This window comes from Adelges cooleyi, unplaced genomic scaffold, assembly GCF_023614345.1.
Source record: "Adelges cooleyi isolate 19-005CV unplaced genomic scaffold, UGA_ACOO_1.1 ACOO_flye_CR_arks_rails_tigmint_CR_PRNA_574, whole genome shotgun sequence".
NCBI lineage: Eukaryota > Metazoa > Arthropoda > Insecta > Hemiptera > Adelgidae > Adelges > Adelges cooleyi.
Window position 1 is genome coordinate 11,325,075 of NW_026096268.1, and position 18,352 is coordinate 11,343,426.

The window sequence follows — 18,352 nt, forward strand, 5'->3', positions numbered from 1 at the left end:
ATATTACAATTAACGAAAATGTGTAAGGCTAAAAAATTACTTGCCTTAGGGCTGCAAATGTTTAAATCCACCACCGGCTTATTTTGTAGCGTATAAATCATTGTTTAAAAATCATTATTCTATAAAATGTGTCCCACGACATATGATGATCTAGAAATCATTTAAAAAGTATTTACATAAAAATCTATGATATTAGTACATACTGCTTATGTTCTCTCATTAAGTAATTTTTAACTCTTTTCTTGGTGACTCTACGGAATGTGTACGCAACTTTATAACCTTTAACCTTTATTTTTTTTTGAGACTCACGAACTATGTCATTATAAATTTTTTGGATTTACTAAAATCATAAAATTTTGTTTTTAATACACGATGTGAAAACTACTATTATAGAAATAATTATTCTAGAATTATAACTATTATATTATTCACTAAGCGTATAGAGTATTTAATTATTATACATTTTTATTTTTAATTCGTCATAAATTAGGAAAAATCATAATTACATAATAAGTTAGTTTTGATGTTATTAATGATATAAATTCATTTTCTGACATTTCTCCTAGAAATCATTATAAAAGTACTCACATTAAAATTTACCAAAACTACACAGGGTGATCCACTTATCGTAAACCACTCAATATCTTATAGGGTTTAAGAATTTAATAAGAGAAGGTAGAGTTTATTTATGTACTTCTTTACTGTTCTCTCGGTAACACCCTTTTTCCAACCTTGTAACAAAATGGTATTTTTTTCCTTTATTTAAACAAAATTTTTTTTCAGATAAATTATTCTTTTTTTTAAATCACTTTCAAATCATTATTTTTATTTTGGACACATAGCTGATACTAGTGAGCTAACTCAAGTCAAGTTAGAAGTATTTGATTTATATCCACTGTTTTTATTTACACCAATGAATCAAGGTTCAAACATAATATCTTTGAATAATAGTTTCGTATTATACTGGTGACATCATATGGAAGATACAACAAAAAAACATTCACCTATATAATTGGTTAGGAAATTTAGCCGATTTCCAATTTACAATACAATTTAAATGAAGAAATTTAAAAATATTTTGTTGTTTTTGCAGAATTCGATTTTAAAATCATATGAAAAATACAACATAAAATTATTCATGTAAAACATTTTGCCAATTTCCAATGTACAGTTCAAATTTGAATTAGAATATTGAAAAAAAGATTTAAATTCCTGAAGAGTTCTAGTTTAAATAATTATAACATCTTCAACATTTCTGATAACCCATTTCATATAAATATAATCTTTAAAATTATCACATTATTTATAAATTACGAAATCAATACATTTGAAATTCAAGTAGTATAAATGTATGTATAACTATTATGGTGATGGACAGTGTAAAGCGTATAAAAGATGTTTAAACGCATATGTATTTTGTTTTTTCAATGTAGTTTAAAATTTATTCTTTAAATAAATAATCGTGGCTATAGCCTATGAATTTAAAAAAAAAATAGTAGTTGTTTTGCGTTTGACAAACAAGACGAATATAGCCCTATATATTTACCCTATTACCTACTCAATTATCAAACCTGGCTACGACACTTTAAGCTTTAATTACCATTTACATTTACATTTACATTTTATTTATTTCAAGCCGAGAATCGAATATGTCACAAAGCTAAGACTTGCATTATTTATTATAGGTACAAAAAAAGTTAATATCCTAACGAGAAGTATTTGTATAGTATATTAAATAAGATTCAAATCGATTAAATCATGTTCAGATGACCTTCATATTTTTTAGTTCAATATGAAAACATGATATTATTTGAACAATACTCGTGCAAAAACAATGTTCTGTTTATGTACTACAACTTGATAATGGATTTCAATTCCAGACGAGTTATTTTAAAATAATGATAACAACATAAAATGTACATTATTTTTAACACTACAACGTCAAAATGTTATAATATACTGATGGCTTAACGGAAATTGACCTTGTAAAAAAAGTTAATTAGAAACGTTTGGATGTTAAGTTATGCCATTTGAGCGATATTAAAAACTCGTTGCCGGAACAGTAGTATTATACAATATATATGGTTTACATTGCTTAATATAATATAGTTTTGGGGTAAAGTAAAATTTGTTTTTTGTTAATATCCTATCAAGAAGTATTCGTATATTATAATAAATCAGATAGATTAGTATCGTTTTTATAAAATGTATACTAGTAACATAGTACCTCTTGCTTTTTGTTTTTCAAAATGATTAATTCATATATAGGTCGTTGTCTAACATGGGCACAGCTGCGGCGGCCCAAAAATGCAATGTCCTGAGTTCTCTGTATTGTTTTTTTTGTCTTTTATGCCTTGTCGAAGCATGGTTGATAGTAAATGTTTATAAAATTTATAATAATAATAGTAATACACTTGCCTTCGCCGCTGTACAAACTTATCAGGCAATGACTTAAGATCTATGGGAGGAATCTGTTTCAAGGAATTTGTTAATTCACCCCATACAAGTTTCATCCATACGCAGAATTTAATTTATCTTAATAGATTTCAATTGAGTCGTATAACACTTCAAGTGCCGTTTTCATATAATTGTACACACAATTACTCAATTACTTTATAGCTAAAGTACCACTTTGGAGGCATTAAACCTAATAGTTTAAAATGGTTAAAAACGGTTGATTGTTTTTGCATTTGAGCATTGATTCACTTTTCCTAAATCTTTGAGTTTTCGTTTTGAATGCACAATATATTTTTTGATCAATGTAATATAAATAAAAACGTATTCAGATTAGACCTACACACACAGTCACAAAAGTTTTAAGACTGATTTTTTAAAAAGTTTACTGGTAGTGCTATCTAGCCGCTTACACTTGAGCCATATAAAAAAAACCAGTACAGTGGTGTCGAGGCATAGTGGGGACGGGGAGGTCACAGGTTTACAGGAATTTTTTAATTTGAAAGTGATGAAATCACTTTCGAAAAAACGCTTTGATGCAAATCGGTAGTTGGTATTTTCAAGCCAGTACAGTCCAAACCAAGCACAGTAGAAACCAGCAAAGTTAGAAAGTATTAAATTGAGGTGCTGTATTTACAAATAAGCATCAAAGCGTTTATTTGAAAGTGATTTTATTCAATTTTATCACTTTTATTTTTAATAATTCCTGTAGACCTGTGACCTCTTTGTCCCCTCGTTGCTTTGATTCCATTATGCCTATACTCTACTGTACTAGTCCTTTCGGATAAAATCAATCTGTTCAAATTAAAATGAAAAACAACTATAGTATAAACCGCTCATGTTATCATTTTTCGCGAAATCGCTGTAAATTTAGAGTTACTTATATTAAATTCAGTCAATCCGCAACAAGTACAGTTCTGTTCAAATCAACCTAATATCAACTGTAACTTAATAAAATCCATATCCAGTTGATTATATTATGTTGAAAAATTGTTGTTTAATTAAATAATAAAAATTGATAAAGTAAACATCAAACTACGTCATAAATTTTTACTCCGCAATACAAGTTACAACCAAAAAAAAAACTAGCGTTTTTATAGACAAGATTTAGAAATAATATTTGAAACAATATACAGTATTTTGTATCAACTGATTTCATATTTTCATTACATAGCAGATAGGAGCGCTCAACAACATGGCGTTCATACACACGATGATGCCAATAGAACAAAAAATAACACTATTTTTTTCGTTTCTCACATCTGATACATCACGTTTGTACTTGATTGGGAAATAGGTTTAATTTTAATTTAATACAACTGACGTGTGCGGGTATACCAAATAAATATTCCTTAAAAATTTCAACTCGATCCGACTTTTTTTTATCGAAATTATAGCCTTTAAAAGTTTTAACTTAAAAACTCGTACGGTTTTTTTTCAAATTTGGACTGTGAAGAAATAAACTTTTTCAACATTTACCCCCCCCCCCCCCCCAAAAAAAGTACCAATTAGATGAAATTTGTGATTTGTAGAGTTGCTACTCGAAGGAATTGGTTTAGTATTAAAAAAGTTACAGTGTATACAGATCGAAAAAAAGCCCACATCAGAGTAAAACCAATACCTTCGCCGCTCTACATCGAAGCTAAAAGCTTCCCTGTATCGATGTGACATTTTTTATCGATGTACATATCGTAGTTTAGGAGTTGTAACGGGGTTTTGTTTGTTATTTTACTGTGTATATCTCCAGTCTAATTTTCTAATCTTAAATCTTCATGAAATTCTTTTTTTTTTTTTATATTACTCTCAAATTTACAGTTAAAATTAAATACTATACTCATTTTTAAATGTAATTTTTTAATATCAGAAACAAAACTCAGGTTCATTTATATTTTTAATAAGCTGAAAACTAATTATATAACATTTTTATAAATTCATATTGTTTAAAACTAAAATTTACAATACACCCAAATAGTACATTAATCGATTTAAAACAAAAAAAAACACACACCCGTTAGGTTTTTAAGAATTAATACATAAACCTTGAATTTTTATTTTAATAAACTTAAATTTAACACTTGAAAAAGTTTGACTTTTTGGATACAGCTAATGGCGATAAGATGTTGTAATAAATTTGTAGCCCTGAAATATTGATATAAAAAAACAAATTTACAATGCGATAATAGTACATTATGTAAAACTTTATAAAATGTAATATCCTTCAGTTGAGGAAGTCAGGAGTCCTAAAGAATAATAGATAGGTGTAGTCAAAAGTGATAAAATTACTCCAAAAATAATTCTTTAGAAGATAGTAATAAGCATATAATTGTAATTTTGTACTTCTATATTTTTAGGGTTGATCGTGTGTTTACAAATATTGTTACTATGTTGTTACTATTCTCAGATATTTGTTGACCATTTATCTATTCTAACAAAACAACCCGAAATTTACCACGATTAAAAGGTAATTTTCCTCTTTTTCTCATTAGATACTATAAACTTGTTTACTCATTTGGATTAATTTTTTTCTTGATATTTGTTTAATTTGTCAATGCACACATAACGGTAGAGTAATATTATAGAGTTCAGACTCCATAGCTTAAAGAATATTTCATAAAACAATTTGCAATTAGTTGACTTTTTTTCAAAAAGCACGTTATTGTTTTAAGATGAAAAATATGTCATGTTTCGAGACGTTTTTTCGAATTTAAAAGATAGGAGTGTTTTTTTTAAAATAAAAAACAAAACATTTTTTAAATCTTAAACTTAAAATAACAGCGCGCTACGAAATGATTTAAAAATTATTTTTGTTCCATCTCCGTGATGCCCGGTACCTCTGTACTCGCTTTTAATTTTTGTATTCTCTATTTGGACACCTAATCATTAACTTAAAACGCCTAAATCATGTTCACTATTTTTATTTTTATTTATCACACTAAAACAAGTTATCAGCCAAAACAATATATTATAACTAAAACGGTATTGTGTAAGGGTGAAAAATTACTTGCCTACGGCTGCAAATGTTAAAATCCACCACCGGCTGACGTTTTAGTATTTAAAAATCATTAATTTATAAAATGCTTCCCAAGTCATATTGTAATCTAGAATTAATTTTAAAATTATTCACATTAAAATGTAACAAACTTTACAATGATGTAACGAATTGAGTGGTTGCAAATATTATTATTGTGTTTTTATGTACACTGTTTGGCCATAACGGTTATTATGAAAAGAAATCTAAAATCAATAATTTTGTCTGTCCGCTTATTCAGTTAAATAATTTTAAATCGTGCTTAAAAAAAATGTCATACGCAGTGTTATAAAATTAATATTTTGATATTAATTAAAATCAGTCTAATCGTCATTAAATTTTTTTTAATAAATTTTTGTAACATATTTCGTTAAAAAAGTGGACAAAAGCTTTTTACATTTTTAAAACTTGTACTGTCTACGTACCCTCTAATGGTTCAGTTATATTTTCGACATCCGTTACACTTAGATTATATTGTTCTTTTTCCCTCATCAAGTAACTCCTAACAATTTTCTTGGTAATTGGAAAATGGACAGCGAATAATTTAAGACTACCAATTTTCATTGGTTTTGCAGACTCATCATCAATGTCATTATAAATTTTTGCGAGTTGCTAAAATCATAAAATGTTAGTTTTTTAATACAAAATGTGAAAAATACTATTATAGAAATAATTTATCTATAATTATAACTATTATATTATTCACTAGGTTAAAAAAAATTATAATTACACGATAAGTAAATTTTGATGTTACTAATGCTACAAATTCCCTTTCTGTCATTTCTCCAACTAGAAATCATTAAATAAAAGTACGGACATTAAAATTTATCAAACTATATTTATTATACTGTAACGGAAGGAGGGGTTTTAATTATTATTATTTCGTTTTTATGAACAATATATGGCCATTAAGGGTACTACACCTAAAAACAATAATTTTATATGTCCGCTAGTCAGTTTTCTAACAAACTACAATCGCGTTAAAAATACAATTTCTTGGGGATTGTCGTAAAATGAATATTTCAATATTAACTACAATTAGTGTCGCCGTTATAAAAAGTTTAACACTCCAACACGAATTGTAAAAAACAAGATAAAAGCGTTTTATATTTTTATTGTAACTAGTTCTACCTAACAACCTTTACAGACGCCTTCTACATTTTTTTATCCTCGACGCATTTTTCATAATAGTATTAATACTCCGCAGAAATGCAGGAAAAAACAAACTACCCAATACTAATGGACATTTATTTATGTTACAACATCAAAGTGATTATTAGTTTTCACATTTCATATTTATATGTTTTACAATATGTATTAATGAATTAATATTATTCAACGTACCATACACGGAATCGATTATCTTTTTGGCATCCTCATTACTAAATCCAAATCTCTTGCGCGCCTCTGGTTTATTTATGTACTTCGTTACTGTAGCCTCGGTAACACTGTCAGATTGCGAACTATCATATAAAACCGCTCTAAAAAGATCCCTCAATCTCTAAAATTATTACATTCCTATTTTTAATACACAATGTGAATACTACTGTTATAGAATTAATGTGTCTCGATTTTTTATTATTATATTAATCAATAGATTTAAAGAGAATTACATTTTTCGAGTAAATCATATAATTAGATAGAAAAAATTTAAAATTACCCATGGATTTTCGCAAATTCCTGCATTAGCTGTATTAAAGTGAACAAACAAATGTAAAAACAATACACAAATTTTAAAATCCATTATTGTTTTTTTTTTCAGTGCATAAAACATTCGACTACTGTTTCTCAGTTGTTTAAAACTTAGAATGGCTTCTGTTATAGCAAATTCAGTGTAAAGCGTATAAAAGATGTATAAACGCATATGTATTTTGTTTGTTCAATATAGTTTAAAATTTATTTTTTAAATAAATAATCGTGGCTATAGCCTATGAGTTTAAAAAAAAAATAGTAGTTGTTTTGCGTTTGACAAACACAACAAATTTAGCTATTACCTGTTTACTCATCAAAAACAACAATACAAAACGGTATTTTTTAGCTTTATTATAACTAAATTTTTGTATGGACAAATTATTCTTTTTCTTAAATCACTTCCATAAAATTATTTTTATTTTGGACAGTTAATATTTGTATTAGGTTTCTAATACACATAGCTGATACTAGTGAGCTAACTCAAGTCAAGTTAGAAATATTTGATTTATTTCCACTATTGTCAAACTGTTTTTCTTTAAACCAATGAATCAAGGTTCATTTATAATTTCTTTGAATAACAGTTTAGTATTATACTGGTGACATATAAAAAAAGAACATAAAATTATTTTTAAAACTTTCTTGTTACTATAACATAATTAAGATATTATCGTATTTGCCGTGGCTAATTTCAAATTTGGTAGTTCAAGTTGGCATTGAAGTTACAGAATGTTAAATTTTGTTAAAATAAATCATTAATTTAAATTATGTACATAACGACAAATTTCTTTTAAGCAATAGAATTATATTTATACTAGTTGACCATTTTAAAATGATCCACTCACTATCTTATAGGGCTTAAACAGTTATTGATATTTTTTTTCCTAAAAGTTTCTATTTTCTGTTACCTTAACATTTATTTGTTTTTAATATAAAACATGTTAACAAGCTAAAACTTACATTATTTGTTACTACAAAAAGTAGTCAACTTTTGATAATGACAATGTTTTAATTAATAAAAAATTATATTTTAGATTAAAACACTTGGGTCTTAAAAAAACAACAACGGTTGTAAAACAACCAAAATGTTATTTCAAAAAAACTCTTGTGATTTGGTCGATAACACTTGTGTTTGTATCTTGCCAGGCATAACATTTTTAATTCCTGGCAAAATACAAAGCTAAACCTTATATTATTTGTTATAACTACAAAAAATGTTAATATTTAAACGTGAAGTATTCATACAGTATATTAAATAAAATATTTAAAACATGTTTTTGTTTGAACAGTACTCTTGCAATAAAATTTCTGCTTATGTACTACAACTTGATAGTGGATTTCAATTCCTGACAAGTTATTCAAAAAAAATGTATCACATCATTTCATTTACATTATTATTGAACACTACAAACAACGTTGATTAAAACGTTCATCATTTTTTGATCAATGTAATAAAAAAAAAGTATTCAGATTAGACAAATATATCCAGTCTAATTTTCTATTCTTAAATCTTCAAGAAATTAACTTTTTTTGGATTTTGGTAATATTCTTAACGTTCCAGTTAAAATTAAATATTATATTTATTAATATATGTATTTTTTTATTATCAGAAATAGAGACAGCAGCTTAGGTTAATTAGATGAATACTAATAATAATCAGAAAACGATTTATTTAACATTTTTATAAATTTATAACATTTAAAAATAAAATTAACAAGTCATAAAATAGTACAGTAATTAATTTAAAAAAATTGATACGCCCTTTAGAGTTTTATGAATTAATGAATAAATATTTAATTTTTATTTAAATAAACTTAAAATGAATACTTTAAAATGTTGACATTTTTAATACAGAAAACGGCGATATGATTTTGTAGTAAATTTGTAGCTCTGAAATTTTGATATAAAAATAAATTTACAATGCGATAATAATACAATATGTAAAATGATATAAAATATAATATTCTTTAGTTTCAATTCCTGAGGAGTTACTTAAAAAATATTTATCCGTCTACATAATTTATAAAAGTCATATTATATCATCTGATTTAAATATATGTTTATTTAAACTCATTTAAGGTGGTAAACGGTCTTCCAAAATAAGTAAATATTGTGTGTACAATTATAAGAAAACGGCTCTTAAAATGTCGAAAGACTTAATTGATCTCTGTTAAGATAATTCAAATTTTGCGCATGTATGAAACTCGTATGGGGTGAATGAAGATGTCAAACTCTAAGAGACAGGTGCCTCATATAGACGTAAAGTTGTAGTACATAAGCAGAACAATATTTTACACGTGTATTGTTAAAATAATAACATGTTTTCATATTAAACTAAAAAATATGTAAGTTACAGTCATTGCTAGATAAGTTTGTACAGCGGCGAAGGCAAGTGTATTACTATTATTATTATAAATTTTATAAACATTTACTATCAACCATGCTTCGACAAGGCATAATAAACAAAATAAAATACAGAGAACCCAGGGCTTTACGAATTTATCAATTTGAAAAGAAAAAGCAGCAGATATTATGTTACCAGTGCACATTTTATAAAAGCGATACCAAACTATCTGATATAATATAATGTACGAATGTTTCTTGATAGGATATTAGCAAAAACCATATTATACTTAACCCCAAAACTATATATTAAGCAACGTAAATCATGTATATTGTATAATACTATTCTACAACTCGTCGGGAATTGAAATCCATTATCAAGTTGTAGTACAAAAGCAGAAATTTAGTTTTGCACGAATATTGTTCAAATAATATCATGTTTTCATATTAAACTAAAAAATATGAAGGTCATCTGAACACGATTAAATCGATTTGAATCTTATTTAATATAAAATTGTAGTGTTTATTATCTGGCCAAAAGTAACTTAACATAGAGAATTAAACTATTTTGAATTTATTATTTAGTTCTAATTTGAGCGTTGAACGTACAACATATCTCTTATCTCATATCAGATAACAGCGTAACAGATTAATATTCGAAATGGATCCGATAATTGTCTTTCGTCGTCGCTTCGTAGTTTTTGTTACCTTGCGGCGCGTGACAGCGTAACGCTTTTTTGGTAACACTTTTTTTTGGTTATTTACCGGCTGATTCTCACCCCCAACCCCATTCCCATTCCCACCCCTAACCTCATCTTCAACCCTATTTCTTTTTTGGTAACGCTTTTTTGATAACGCTTTTTTCGGTTATGTGCCAGAGCTAAGACATGAAAATGTCAAAAACAGACGATCAACCTCAAAGGTATTGAAGTACTAGAAATACAAATATATGCTTTATACTATCTTCTACAAAGTTTTTTTAGAGTAATTTTATCACTGTTGGTTACACCTTGTTGCTCTTGAAGACTGCTGACTTCCCCTACTGAAGGATATTAGATTTTATATAATTTTACATATTGTACTATTATCGCATTATAAATTTATTTTTATATCAATATTTCAGGGCTACAACATCTTATCGCCGTTCGCTGTATTCAAAATGTTACACATTTTAAAGTATTAAATTTAAGTTAATTTAAATAAAAATTCAAGGTATATGTATTAATTCTTAAAATTCTAAAGGGTGTGTGTGTTTTTTTCTTGTTTTAATCGATTACTGTTATATTTGGGTGAATTGTAAATGTTTTTTTTAAACATTATAAATTTATAAAAATGTTGAATAACTAGATTTTAGCTTATAAAAAATATAAACTAACCTTAGCAGTTATGTCTTTGTTTCTGATAATAAAAAAGACATATCCAAAAATATATAGTCTATTATTTTAACTGTAAAGTCGAGAGTATTATCAAAATCGGAAAAAATTAAATTTTTTGAAGATTTTAGAGCTGAAAATTAGATTGGAGATATAGGTCTATTCTAAATACTTTTTTATTAATACTACATTGATAAAAAATTATATTGTACATTCAAAACAAAAACACAAAGATTTAGGAAAAGTCAATCAATGCTGAAATGCAAAAACAAAAGTCAACTATGTTTAACCATTTTAGGCTATTAGGTTTAATGCCTCCGAAGTGGCATTAACTTTTGGCTTTTGGCACTGTAGGTACGTTTAATTATTTGTATATTATTAGTATAATATTTTTAAGTTTCTTTCATATGATTACACTAGCGAACCAACTCAAGTTAAGTTAGGAATATTTTATTTATTTCCACTGTTGTTAAACTGATTTTTTTTTTAAACGAATGAATCAAGGTTCAAACATAACATACCTTGTACTTATAATATTACTATACCTTATATCCCACTATTTATTTTAAAGAACACAAAATTAATACCTTCTTAGCTTAGCATCGAAGCTAAAATATTTTTAAAACTATCTTGTTACAATAAAGGTATCACATTTTATGTGTTTGCCATAGCAAATTCCGAATTTGGTATTGGTTTTCAATTTTACCCTATACTTTTGGGGCGTGGTCCATTTAATACCTTCTCAGATTGGCATTTTACAGAATGTTCAATCATGTTAATTCGTTTAAATAAATCATTAATTTAAATTATGTACATAACGGCGTAGGTTGACTTGAAAATATTATATTATATTGCTGTTAAAACGAAATTTTTTTTCCAAAAATATTATAAATTAATGTCATAAAGTATAAACCACTAGCACTGGCATGTCTGTTATTGTCTCTTATTATATTTTATACCCATTTTACACTATTTTCACATATAAATTAAGCTAACAATTTTATATTTTTTGCTTTAAAAGTTGTATCAAGCGATATCACTCTATTTAGATTGTTTCTCTACTGTTTTAGACTAGATACACTAGAGTTGTTCCAAAATCTAAAATCCACATAATATAAACTACATGACAACTCGCTTGAGAATATTCTGCAACTTTTAAAACAATTTCCAGCTCTCTAGGAACTATATTTTAGCAATTATAAGGGTTTTAATGCATTTTTTTACTATCATTCCGGTTTTAGCGTGACAACAGTTGACAATAAATCCTATTGAGTAATTATAAAAATAGTCTAACAGTGTTTATTATACAAATGGATATGAATTCTTTTTTTTTTTTTTGTTATCCAATTATATTACTCCGTTATAATATGTAGTGTAGGCCGCACAACATACACGAACAATAACCGTGCATTTTCAAATAAAATACATATCGTATATTATGTTGGTACCCCTTCGAGTGGCTCTGTGTCGTGCACTTGGCAGTGTTGCCTGACGTACGGTAATTACCGTACGGTCTTATTAATGATAGTACATTACCGTACCTCCCACTCACCGTATTTGGTCGGCTTCCTTAACCACGGTTTTCGTATTCGAGTCTGAGAAAATAATATATTTTGATAAATGATTAACGATAGTAGTTATCTAAGAGATTTGATTGTTTGAACTTCTAAGTTCGAATTTTGTTATAATAATAATCTATATTTTGCTAACGAGAAAAAAATATAATATTGTATTAAATTATTATTATTATTATTACACATGACGTATAGAATAATACATTTATTTATAATAACTACTAGCTGTTAATAATCGTTGCACGTTTTGATACTATTTATTTACAACCGACTGTATTTGATTTGGCAGTCAAATGGAAACTTCTAGCCAGTATAGCATGCGATGGAAAGATTTCCCATCACATTTCATGTGTGAATTCGAATCTTTGCGCAATGACGAACGGTTTGTGGACGTGACGCTGTGCTGCGACGATCAGTTCATAAAAGCCCACAAAATTATTTTGTCCGCATGCAGTTCTTATTTTAAAAAAATATTATTGGTAGGCATATTACTCAGATTTGTTATTTAACAATTTTCAGCAGCTTTTTTAGAATTTATTGTTCAATCAATATAATATAATAATAGCTTTGCACGATTGCTTTTTTCCAGATGAATCCGTCAAAACACGTTACAGTCATAATGCACAATGTCGAATATGAACTTATGAAAATGCTGATAGATTTTATGTACTTGGGAGAGGTTCACGTCAACCAAAACAACGTCGACAGGTTTTTCAAATTGGCCAAAACGTTCAACGTACAAGGATTTCAGAACGATGTAAACAAAAACGAGGTACCCAGTAGACACATAATAATAATACTAATGACAGAACAGATATTTTCAACAAACGAGCCAACTTTTGGAACTTGTTAATCTTGCCAACTATCTTGTACTTTCATAATATATTTTAGAGTTCGGTTTCGCCTTCGCTGTGTGAAGCTATAGAACAAGACGTACCGAAAAATGAAATTGTCGATCCGGTAGACGGACACAGTAATGGATTGTTTTCTGGATTTAATCAGCTCGTCGACACTAATGAAACTGCTGTATGTTAATTATTTGATTTATTAAACCCTTTATAATGACCGACTTAAATTTATTTTCACTTAGAAACGAAGGAAAGTGGAAGGCAGTTATTGGCCATCGTCGGTTGAAGCGGCTCCAATGTCAACACCCGACAAGCAAAAATTCCATTCGTTGGACCCGAGGCCTTGTCCCGAGTGCGGACGACAGTATAGTAGCTTGTCGAATTTGAGGCAACACATTGAACTGATTCATAAACCAGGTTGTGTCGTCTGTCCTTTGTGTGGTAAAACATTCAAGAACAAGTTATATTTACGACGTCACTTTATAAGTTTTCACGAAATGTTACCATCTAAAGTTCAAAACCCATCCGATCCAAACATACCGTACACGTCAAATACTATCCATTATCAATCGGATTCGACAGAACGATTACAGTTAAAGCCCCAAACCAGTAGCCAGCAACAAATTACAGCATCTTGTTTTGATCAGAGTCTGCATCCCCATTAGTTGTGAAGAAAAATTAATATAAAAAAAAGTTTTGTAAAATCAAATTTTCGTTGACTATTTCTATTATTTTCCAAAATTGTTTTCAACTTGTAAATCAATTCAGTGCATTTATTGATTAAGCTGAGTTTTATCAAGTCAATATTTGATCACCGCAATTAATTATTGTTATGTGTAAATAGATACACAGTTTGATAATTAATTTCCAACACAACTATATCATATTGTACTAATAAAAACTAGATTTGTCTTCCAAAAATGTATGTGTTTTAGAGGCTATTTTGTTGTCTCCCTAAAACCGCCACTAACTATGTGCAATAAAAAACAAATTGAAAAGATCACACAAATTTTATTTTATTTTTGTTAGTAATTTGTATTTTTAATTTTATAATTTTTTTGATCTCGGAATATAAACTTAAATGTTTTGTTTTAATACACAATAATACGAATAACCTACATAAGTGACGACTACTGTTTAAACTACGGTCTAAAAATGTTTAGTTGTTGTTAAGACTGTTGGATTTGTAGTAGAGTATTTTCTATATTATTTATCTTGTAATTATTATTGTTTACTTGTAAAAGTTTATTTTTTAATATGTTGTTGTTGTAAAAAAAAAAACTAATAATGTACAAATATAATATATATTGTGTATATAAAAATTCGCGTTGTTGTCGTGTGGAAGATTTGGTTAAATATAAATTTAAGTTTCTCAAATCTTCTTTCTTTAGTTGTACTCATGTTTTATGGCGTATTTCATAGGTCGAGACATTTCTGTCGGTACGGTGATGATACTGACGACAAGATTTTGGAGACGATATATATTTTGAATAAAAACTTTTTTTACAAAACCCAGTCACAGTTTGAATATTACATTGTTGTCGACGCCTAATGTAGGTGCTGCATCATCATCATCATCATTAGAATGTCATCATCATCATCATCATCATTAGAATGTCATCATCATCATTATAAAGTCATTACCATTAGTGTAGCTTATATAGGCATAATCCAACCTAAACATGGGTTGAGAAACAATTTGATAAATGAACGGTTTTTTTGTGTTAGCTACAGAGTACAACTTTGATCCCAAAAAATAAACAGTATTGTATTTCACATCCATGTCAAGTTATCGAGAAGTCCAGTGCGTACTCAAAAATGGAAACAAAACCGCTCGATAATTAAGGATGAAGGTTGCGACTCGCAATCTGTCAGATGATATAATGAAATTCCAAGTACACTCGTTGTTTCTTATAAATTAGATATTATTAAATGTTTATTATGATAAAGCGGTATTATCGTTCAATGATTGTGTACAGTACACCATTGTAACTTAAAATACAATTTGGGTAATAATTACTCAACGACTCGGCTAAAAGTCTAGTTGTTGTTAACTCTAGTAAAATAATGTACATAATTAAGACTAGGAACTAGTGTTAGCTGAAATTAGCGATTATTATACAAAATAATAAAAATTAAAATTAAATGACTAATGTCTGCTATTTTAAATAATTATCAAGACTTAAAATATGACACGTGACTCGTGCGTTACACTGGCAAACATGAAATACGAACAAACAGTATAAAAATAATAAAAAAAATATTTAAAAACCACAATACATATTAGACAGCATTATAAATAATTATTAGTGCCTAATCTATTTTCTAAAAAATAACAATATAAATTATATAATAATAAAAAAAAACACACGAACACATTTGTGAATATTTATAGTTATAGTAATTAATAATAATAATAGTAATACAATTTTAATAACAGTCATGGAATTCTTACTTAAGAAAATTAAAGTATTTGTATTTCGTTTATAGAAATTTTACGGGGGGGGGGGGGGAAATAGGATAAAACTGTTTTATTACAAACTTTTAATAACTAAATTTAGTTATTACAAGCTGCTAGATAAAGATCAAAACCGTATCAGTACTACTAATAACAATGAAATAAATATTGTTCGACTAAAATTGTAATAATATAATAAACATCAAATAGAACACAAATCAGTGTTTATGTAAAACAAAAATAAAACGACGTAATACCTTTAAAAAATTGTAAACACGATATTTGACTCGTACGATATTTTTAATTTAAGCAAAACACAGATGCGATAATATATTGTAAAAACTCAAAATGTGATGTAACGTAAATAGGAGATTCTAGAATTGTTTAAAAACGTTTTCAGGCACAATAGATATAATTTACACACGTATGTTATCTTATATACATCGGAGGAATAATTTGATCTGATTTGTCATTTGTTTGCATTGATGTTAACCCGATCGGTCACAATTCGCAGTGTGTTGAACACTTTTTTTTAGACCAATTTTTTTTAATTGGTCTAAAAAAAAAGAAAAAGTTTTTACCAACTCCCGGTTAACAAATTTGTTTATCGGTCATAAACCTATCTACCATAATTCATAATATTATGATGGATAGAATTTGTTGTCTTGCTGTCTTATGATATTGACCACATAGTGTTCCAAGACTTATACAAGAGGGCGAGCGGACCGATTGGGTTGTTGTTGTTGTCTTCGGGTTTTAATTTTTGTAAGTATTAACAGCCCGTATGGCACAACACAGTATCAGCGCCAACACTAGGCCGAAGAACTCGACCGAACCGATTGCAACCAAAACCACTAAGAACATAATCATGCTTTTACGCGAGGTGTACAACAGCTTTTCGGTGCAACCCTAAAAACATGAATACAAAATTATAACTCGACCGTAATTGTAAACAAATGTTTTGCGCCTGTATAATACCTCGGAATAAATTAAATTTGACACCGGTCCAGAGGCCACGGCAGTTTGCGCTTCTGAACATTGTTTCGGTACAGCAGTGGCTTTACAACAGGACGCCGGTATTTTATACGACTGTTGCGGAGAGCTAATTGCTAGTTGAAGACTTTCCATTTTATCCGTCTCCGGATTATTATACTTGCTTCCAGCCCAATCAAAAGGTCCCGATCCGCCGCAACATTCAAGCTGAAATTAAATAACGATATTTGTTTACAATGCGTGTCATCAAGTATTGCTGCATCAAGGCTCAAACTTACACCACTTTGGATAGCGTCAAATGTTTCGGTACGACCCGGTATGACACCGTATTCTGATTGAACAGTTGTTTTTACAGTGTGTTTGACCAATTCTTCTAGTTTGTAGTTGTTGGCATACATCCAAATAGCAGCTGATATTTGGGCCACAAGAACGGTGAGCAATAAGCAAAAGTACTGAAAACCAAAGTCGAAAGAATATTGTAAAATAAAATACATTTACGTGAGTAATATAACTTGACAGCGGATGTTACCAGGACAAGTGAACACTGAGATTCACTGATGGCAGCGGCGCAACCGAGGAAGCCGACGATTAACAGCAAAGCACCCACAAATAGAATCAAATATACACCAGTATAGTAACTCGCTTCGTCCTGGGTCATACTTATCGAAAAAGTCGGATCCACCCACATCCATATTGCTAGCACCATCAACAGAAATCCGCATAGCTAAAATGACAAGAAAGGTTTTAATCACACAAATATTTTATTGTCGTTATTTATTTCCTCCCGTCGGTGAAATCTGCCTAAGACGGAATCACTCGAGCCAGTTAAAAAAAAAAAAACCGTATTAAGCAGTCGCTCGTCTTGTTCAATAAAAATATGTGCCAAGTGGTTATTACAGTTTTTAAAAAACCTGATAACCAATTGCAAGTTGTATTATTATAAATTACTGTTTTTCCAACAGATGGTACAACGTTTTAGAGCAAAATTTTTGTTTAGCCTATATTAATAACATTTGTTAGGTAAAATTATACAATTTAACGTAAGACACTGAATTTCAGCCATTGCATTCCAGCGTCACGACCTGACCGATTTATACGATTAACGCTTCTCCTAGGAGGAAACATATTATTATTTTTAAACGATTTTAGTGCGAATGCTATAATATTATCAGGACAGGCGGTCACCGTAATAATAATGAAACAATTTTCATAAAAAAAAAAAAAAAAAGTCAGCAGATGGTGGCCAGATGTCGGAACGGCTCGAGTCCTGCCCAATAATAGGCCGATACTTACCAAATAAAGAATATTGAGCAGTGTAACTACGTGCTTCATAAACGCATAACATCCGGTCAAAGCCATTTTCAATGTAATTTTCTCGTACCACAAAAACGAATAAAAACGTACGGCGGCGGGGGTCGAGCAAACTTTTGCTACTTTGACAGCTTTGCGCTTTCCTTAAATGGTCATGTCGTTGTCAGAACTGTCTAAGTTACGAGTACACAACTACAGTTTACTACACTACCCACGTCGATCTCATATTATTATTATCACTATATGTATACAACAACAACAAAAACAACACGCCCGTTATC

General features: G+C 28.7%; 3 protein-coding genes across 3 annotated transcripts; 1 reads left to right on the forward strand and 2 right to left on the reverse strand.

The window, feature by feature from the left end:
* Positions 1-5,489: 5,489 nt before the first annotated feature.
* Positions 5,490-7,260, reverse strand: LOC126843509 (uncharacterized). The gene is made up of 5 exons (XM_050581071.1): positions 7,143-7,260; positions 6,827-6,983; positions 6,213-6,271; positions 5,908-6,094; positions 5,490-5,552 (listed from the first exon to the last, which is right to left on the reverse strand). Exons 1-5 carry the CDS (start codon positions 7,254-7,256, stop codon positions 5,500-5,502), a joined length of 570 nt encoding a protein of 189 aa, XP_050437028.1. The 5' UTR covers positions 7,257-7,260; the 3' UTR covers positions 5,490-5,499.
* A 5,285-nt stretch (positions 7,261-12,545) lies between these two features.
* Positions 12,546-14,632, forward strand: LOC126843330 (protein abrupt-like). The gene is made up of 4 exons (XM_050580773.1): positions 12,546-12,940; positions 13,051-13,233; positions 13,353-13,487; positions 13,552-14,632. The coding sequence occupies exons 1-4, from the start codon at positions 12,755-12,757 to the stop codon at positions 13,972-13,974; spliced, it is 927 nt and encodes a 308-aa protein (XP_050436730.1). The 5' UTR covers positions 12,546-12,754; the 3' UTR covers positions 13,975-14,632.
* Positions 14,633-15,223: 591 nt separating this feature from the next.
* On the reverse strand, positions 15,224-18,296 carry LOC126843331 (CD82 antigen-like). Its single transcript, XM_050580774.1, has 5 exons — positions 18,054-18,296; positions 17,290-17,484; positions 17,039-17,212; positions 16,746-16,967; positions 15,224-16,676 (listed from the first exon to the last, which is right to left on the reverse strand). Exons 1-5 carry the CDS (start codon positions 18,117-18,119, stop codon positions 16,524-16,526), a joined length of 810 nt encoding a protein of 269 aa, XP_050436731.1. The 5' UTR covers positions 18,120-18,296; the 3' UTR covers positions 15,224-16,523.
* Between the last annotated feature and the right edge of the window lie 56 nt (positions 18,297-18,352).

What these genes read in the sequence shown, in the direction of transcription:
- LOC126843331 (XM_050580774.1), bottom strand. Translation starts at nt 18,119, where the DNA reads ATGGCTTTGACCGGATGTTATGCGTTTATGAAGCACGTAGTTACACTG. An exon ending in TGCTCAATATTCTTTATTTG is followed by an intron (nt 17,485 to 18,053) that starts GTAAGTATCGGC and finishes TTGTCATTTTAG; the next exon opens with CTATGCGGATTTCTGTTGAT. An exon ending in TTGACGCTATCCAAAGTGGT is followed by an intron (nt 16,968 to 17,038) that starts GTAAGTTTGAGC and finishes ATTTAATTTCAG; the next exon opens with CTTGAATGTTGCGGCGGATC.
- LOC126843330 (XM_050580773.1), top strand. Translation starts at nt 12,755, where the DNA reads ATGGAAACTTCTAGCCAGTATAGCATGCGATGGAAAGATTTCCCATCA. An exon ending in ATTTTAAAAAAATATTATTG is followed by an intron (nt 12,941 to 13,050) that starts GTAGGCATATTA and finishes GCTTTTTTCCAG; the next exon opens with ATGAATCCGTCAAAACACGT. An exon ending in TCGACACTAATGAAACTGCT is followed by an intron (nt 13,488 to 13,551) that starts GTATGTTAATTA and finishes ATTTTCACTTAG; the next exon opens with AAACGAAGGAAAGTGGAAGG.
- LOC126843509 (XM_050581071.1), bottom strand. Translation starts at nt 7,256, where the DNA reads ATGTTTTATGCACTGAAAAAAAAAACAATAATGGATTTTAAAATTTGT. An exon ending in GAATTTGCGAAAATCCATGG is followed by an intron (nt 6,984 to 7,142) that starts GTAATTTTAAAT and finishes TAATAATTTTAG; the next exon opens with AGATTGAGGGATCTTTTTAG. An exon ending in TATAACTGAACCATTAGAGG is followed by an intron (nt 5,553 to 5,907) that starts GTACGTAGACAG and finishes AATTAATTCTAG; the next exon opens with ATTACAATATGACTTGGGAA.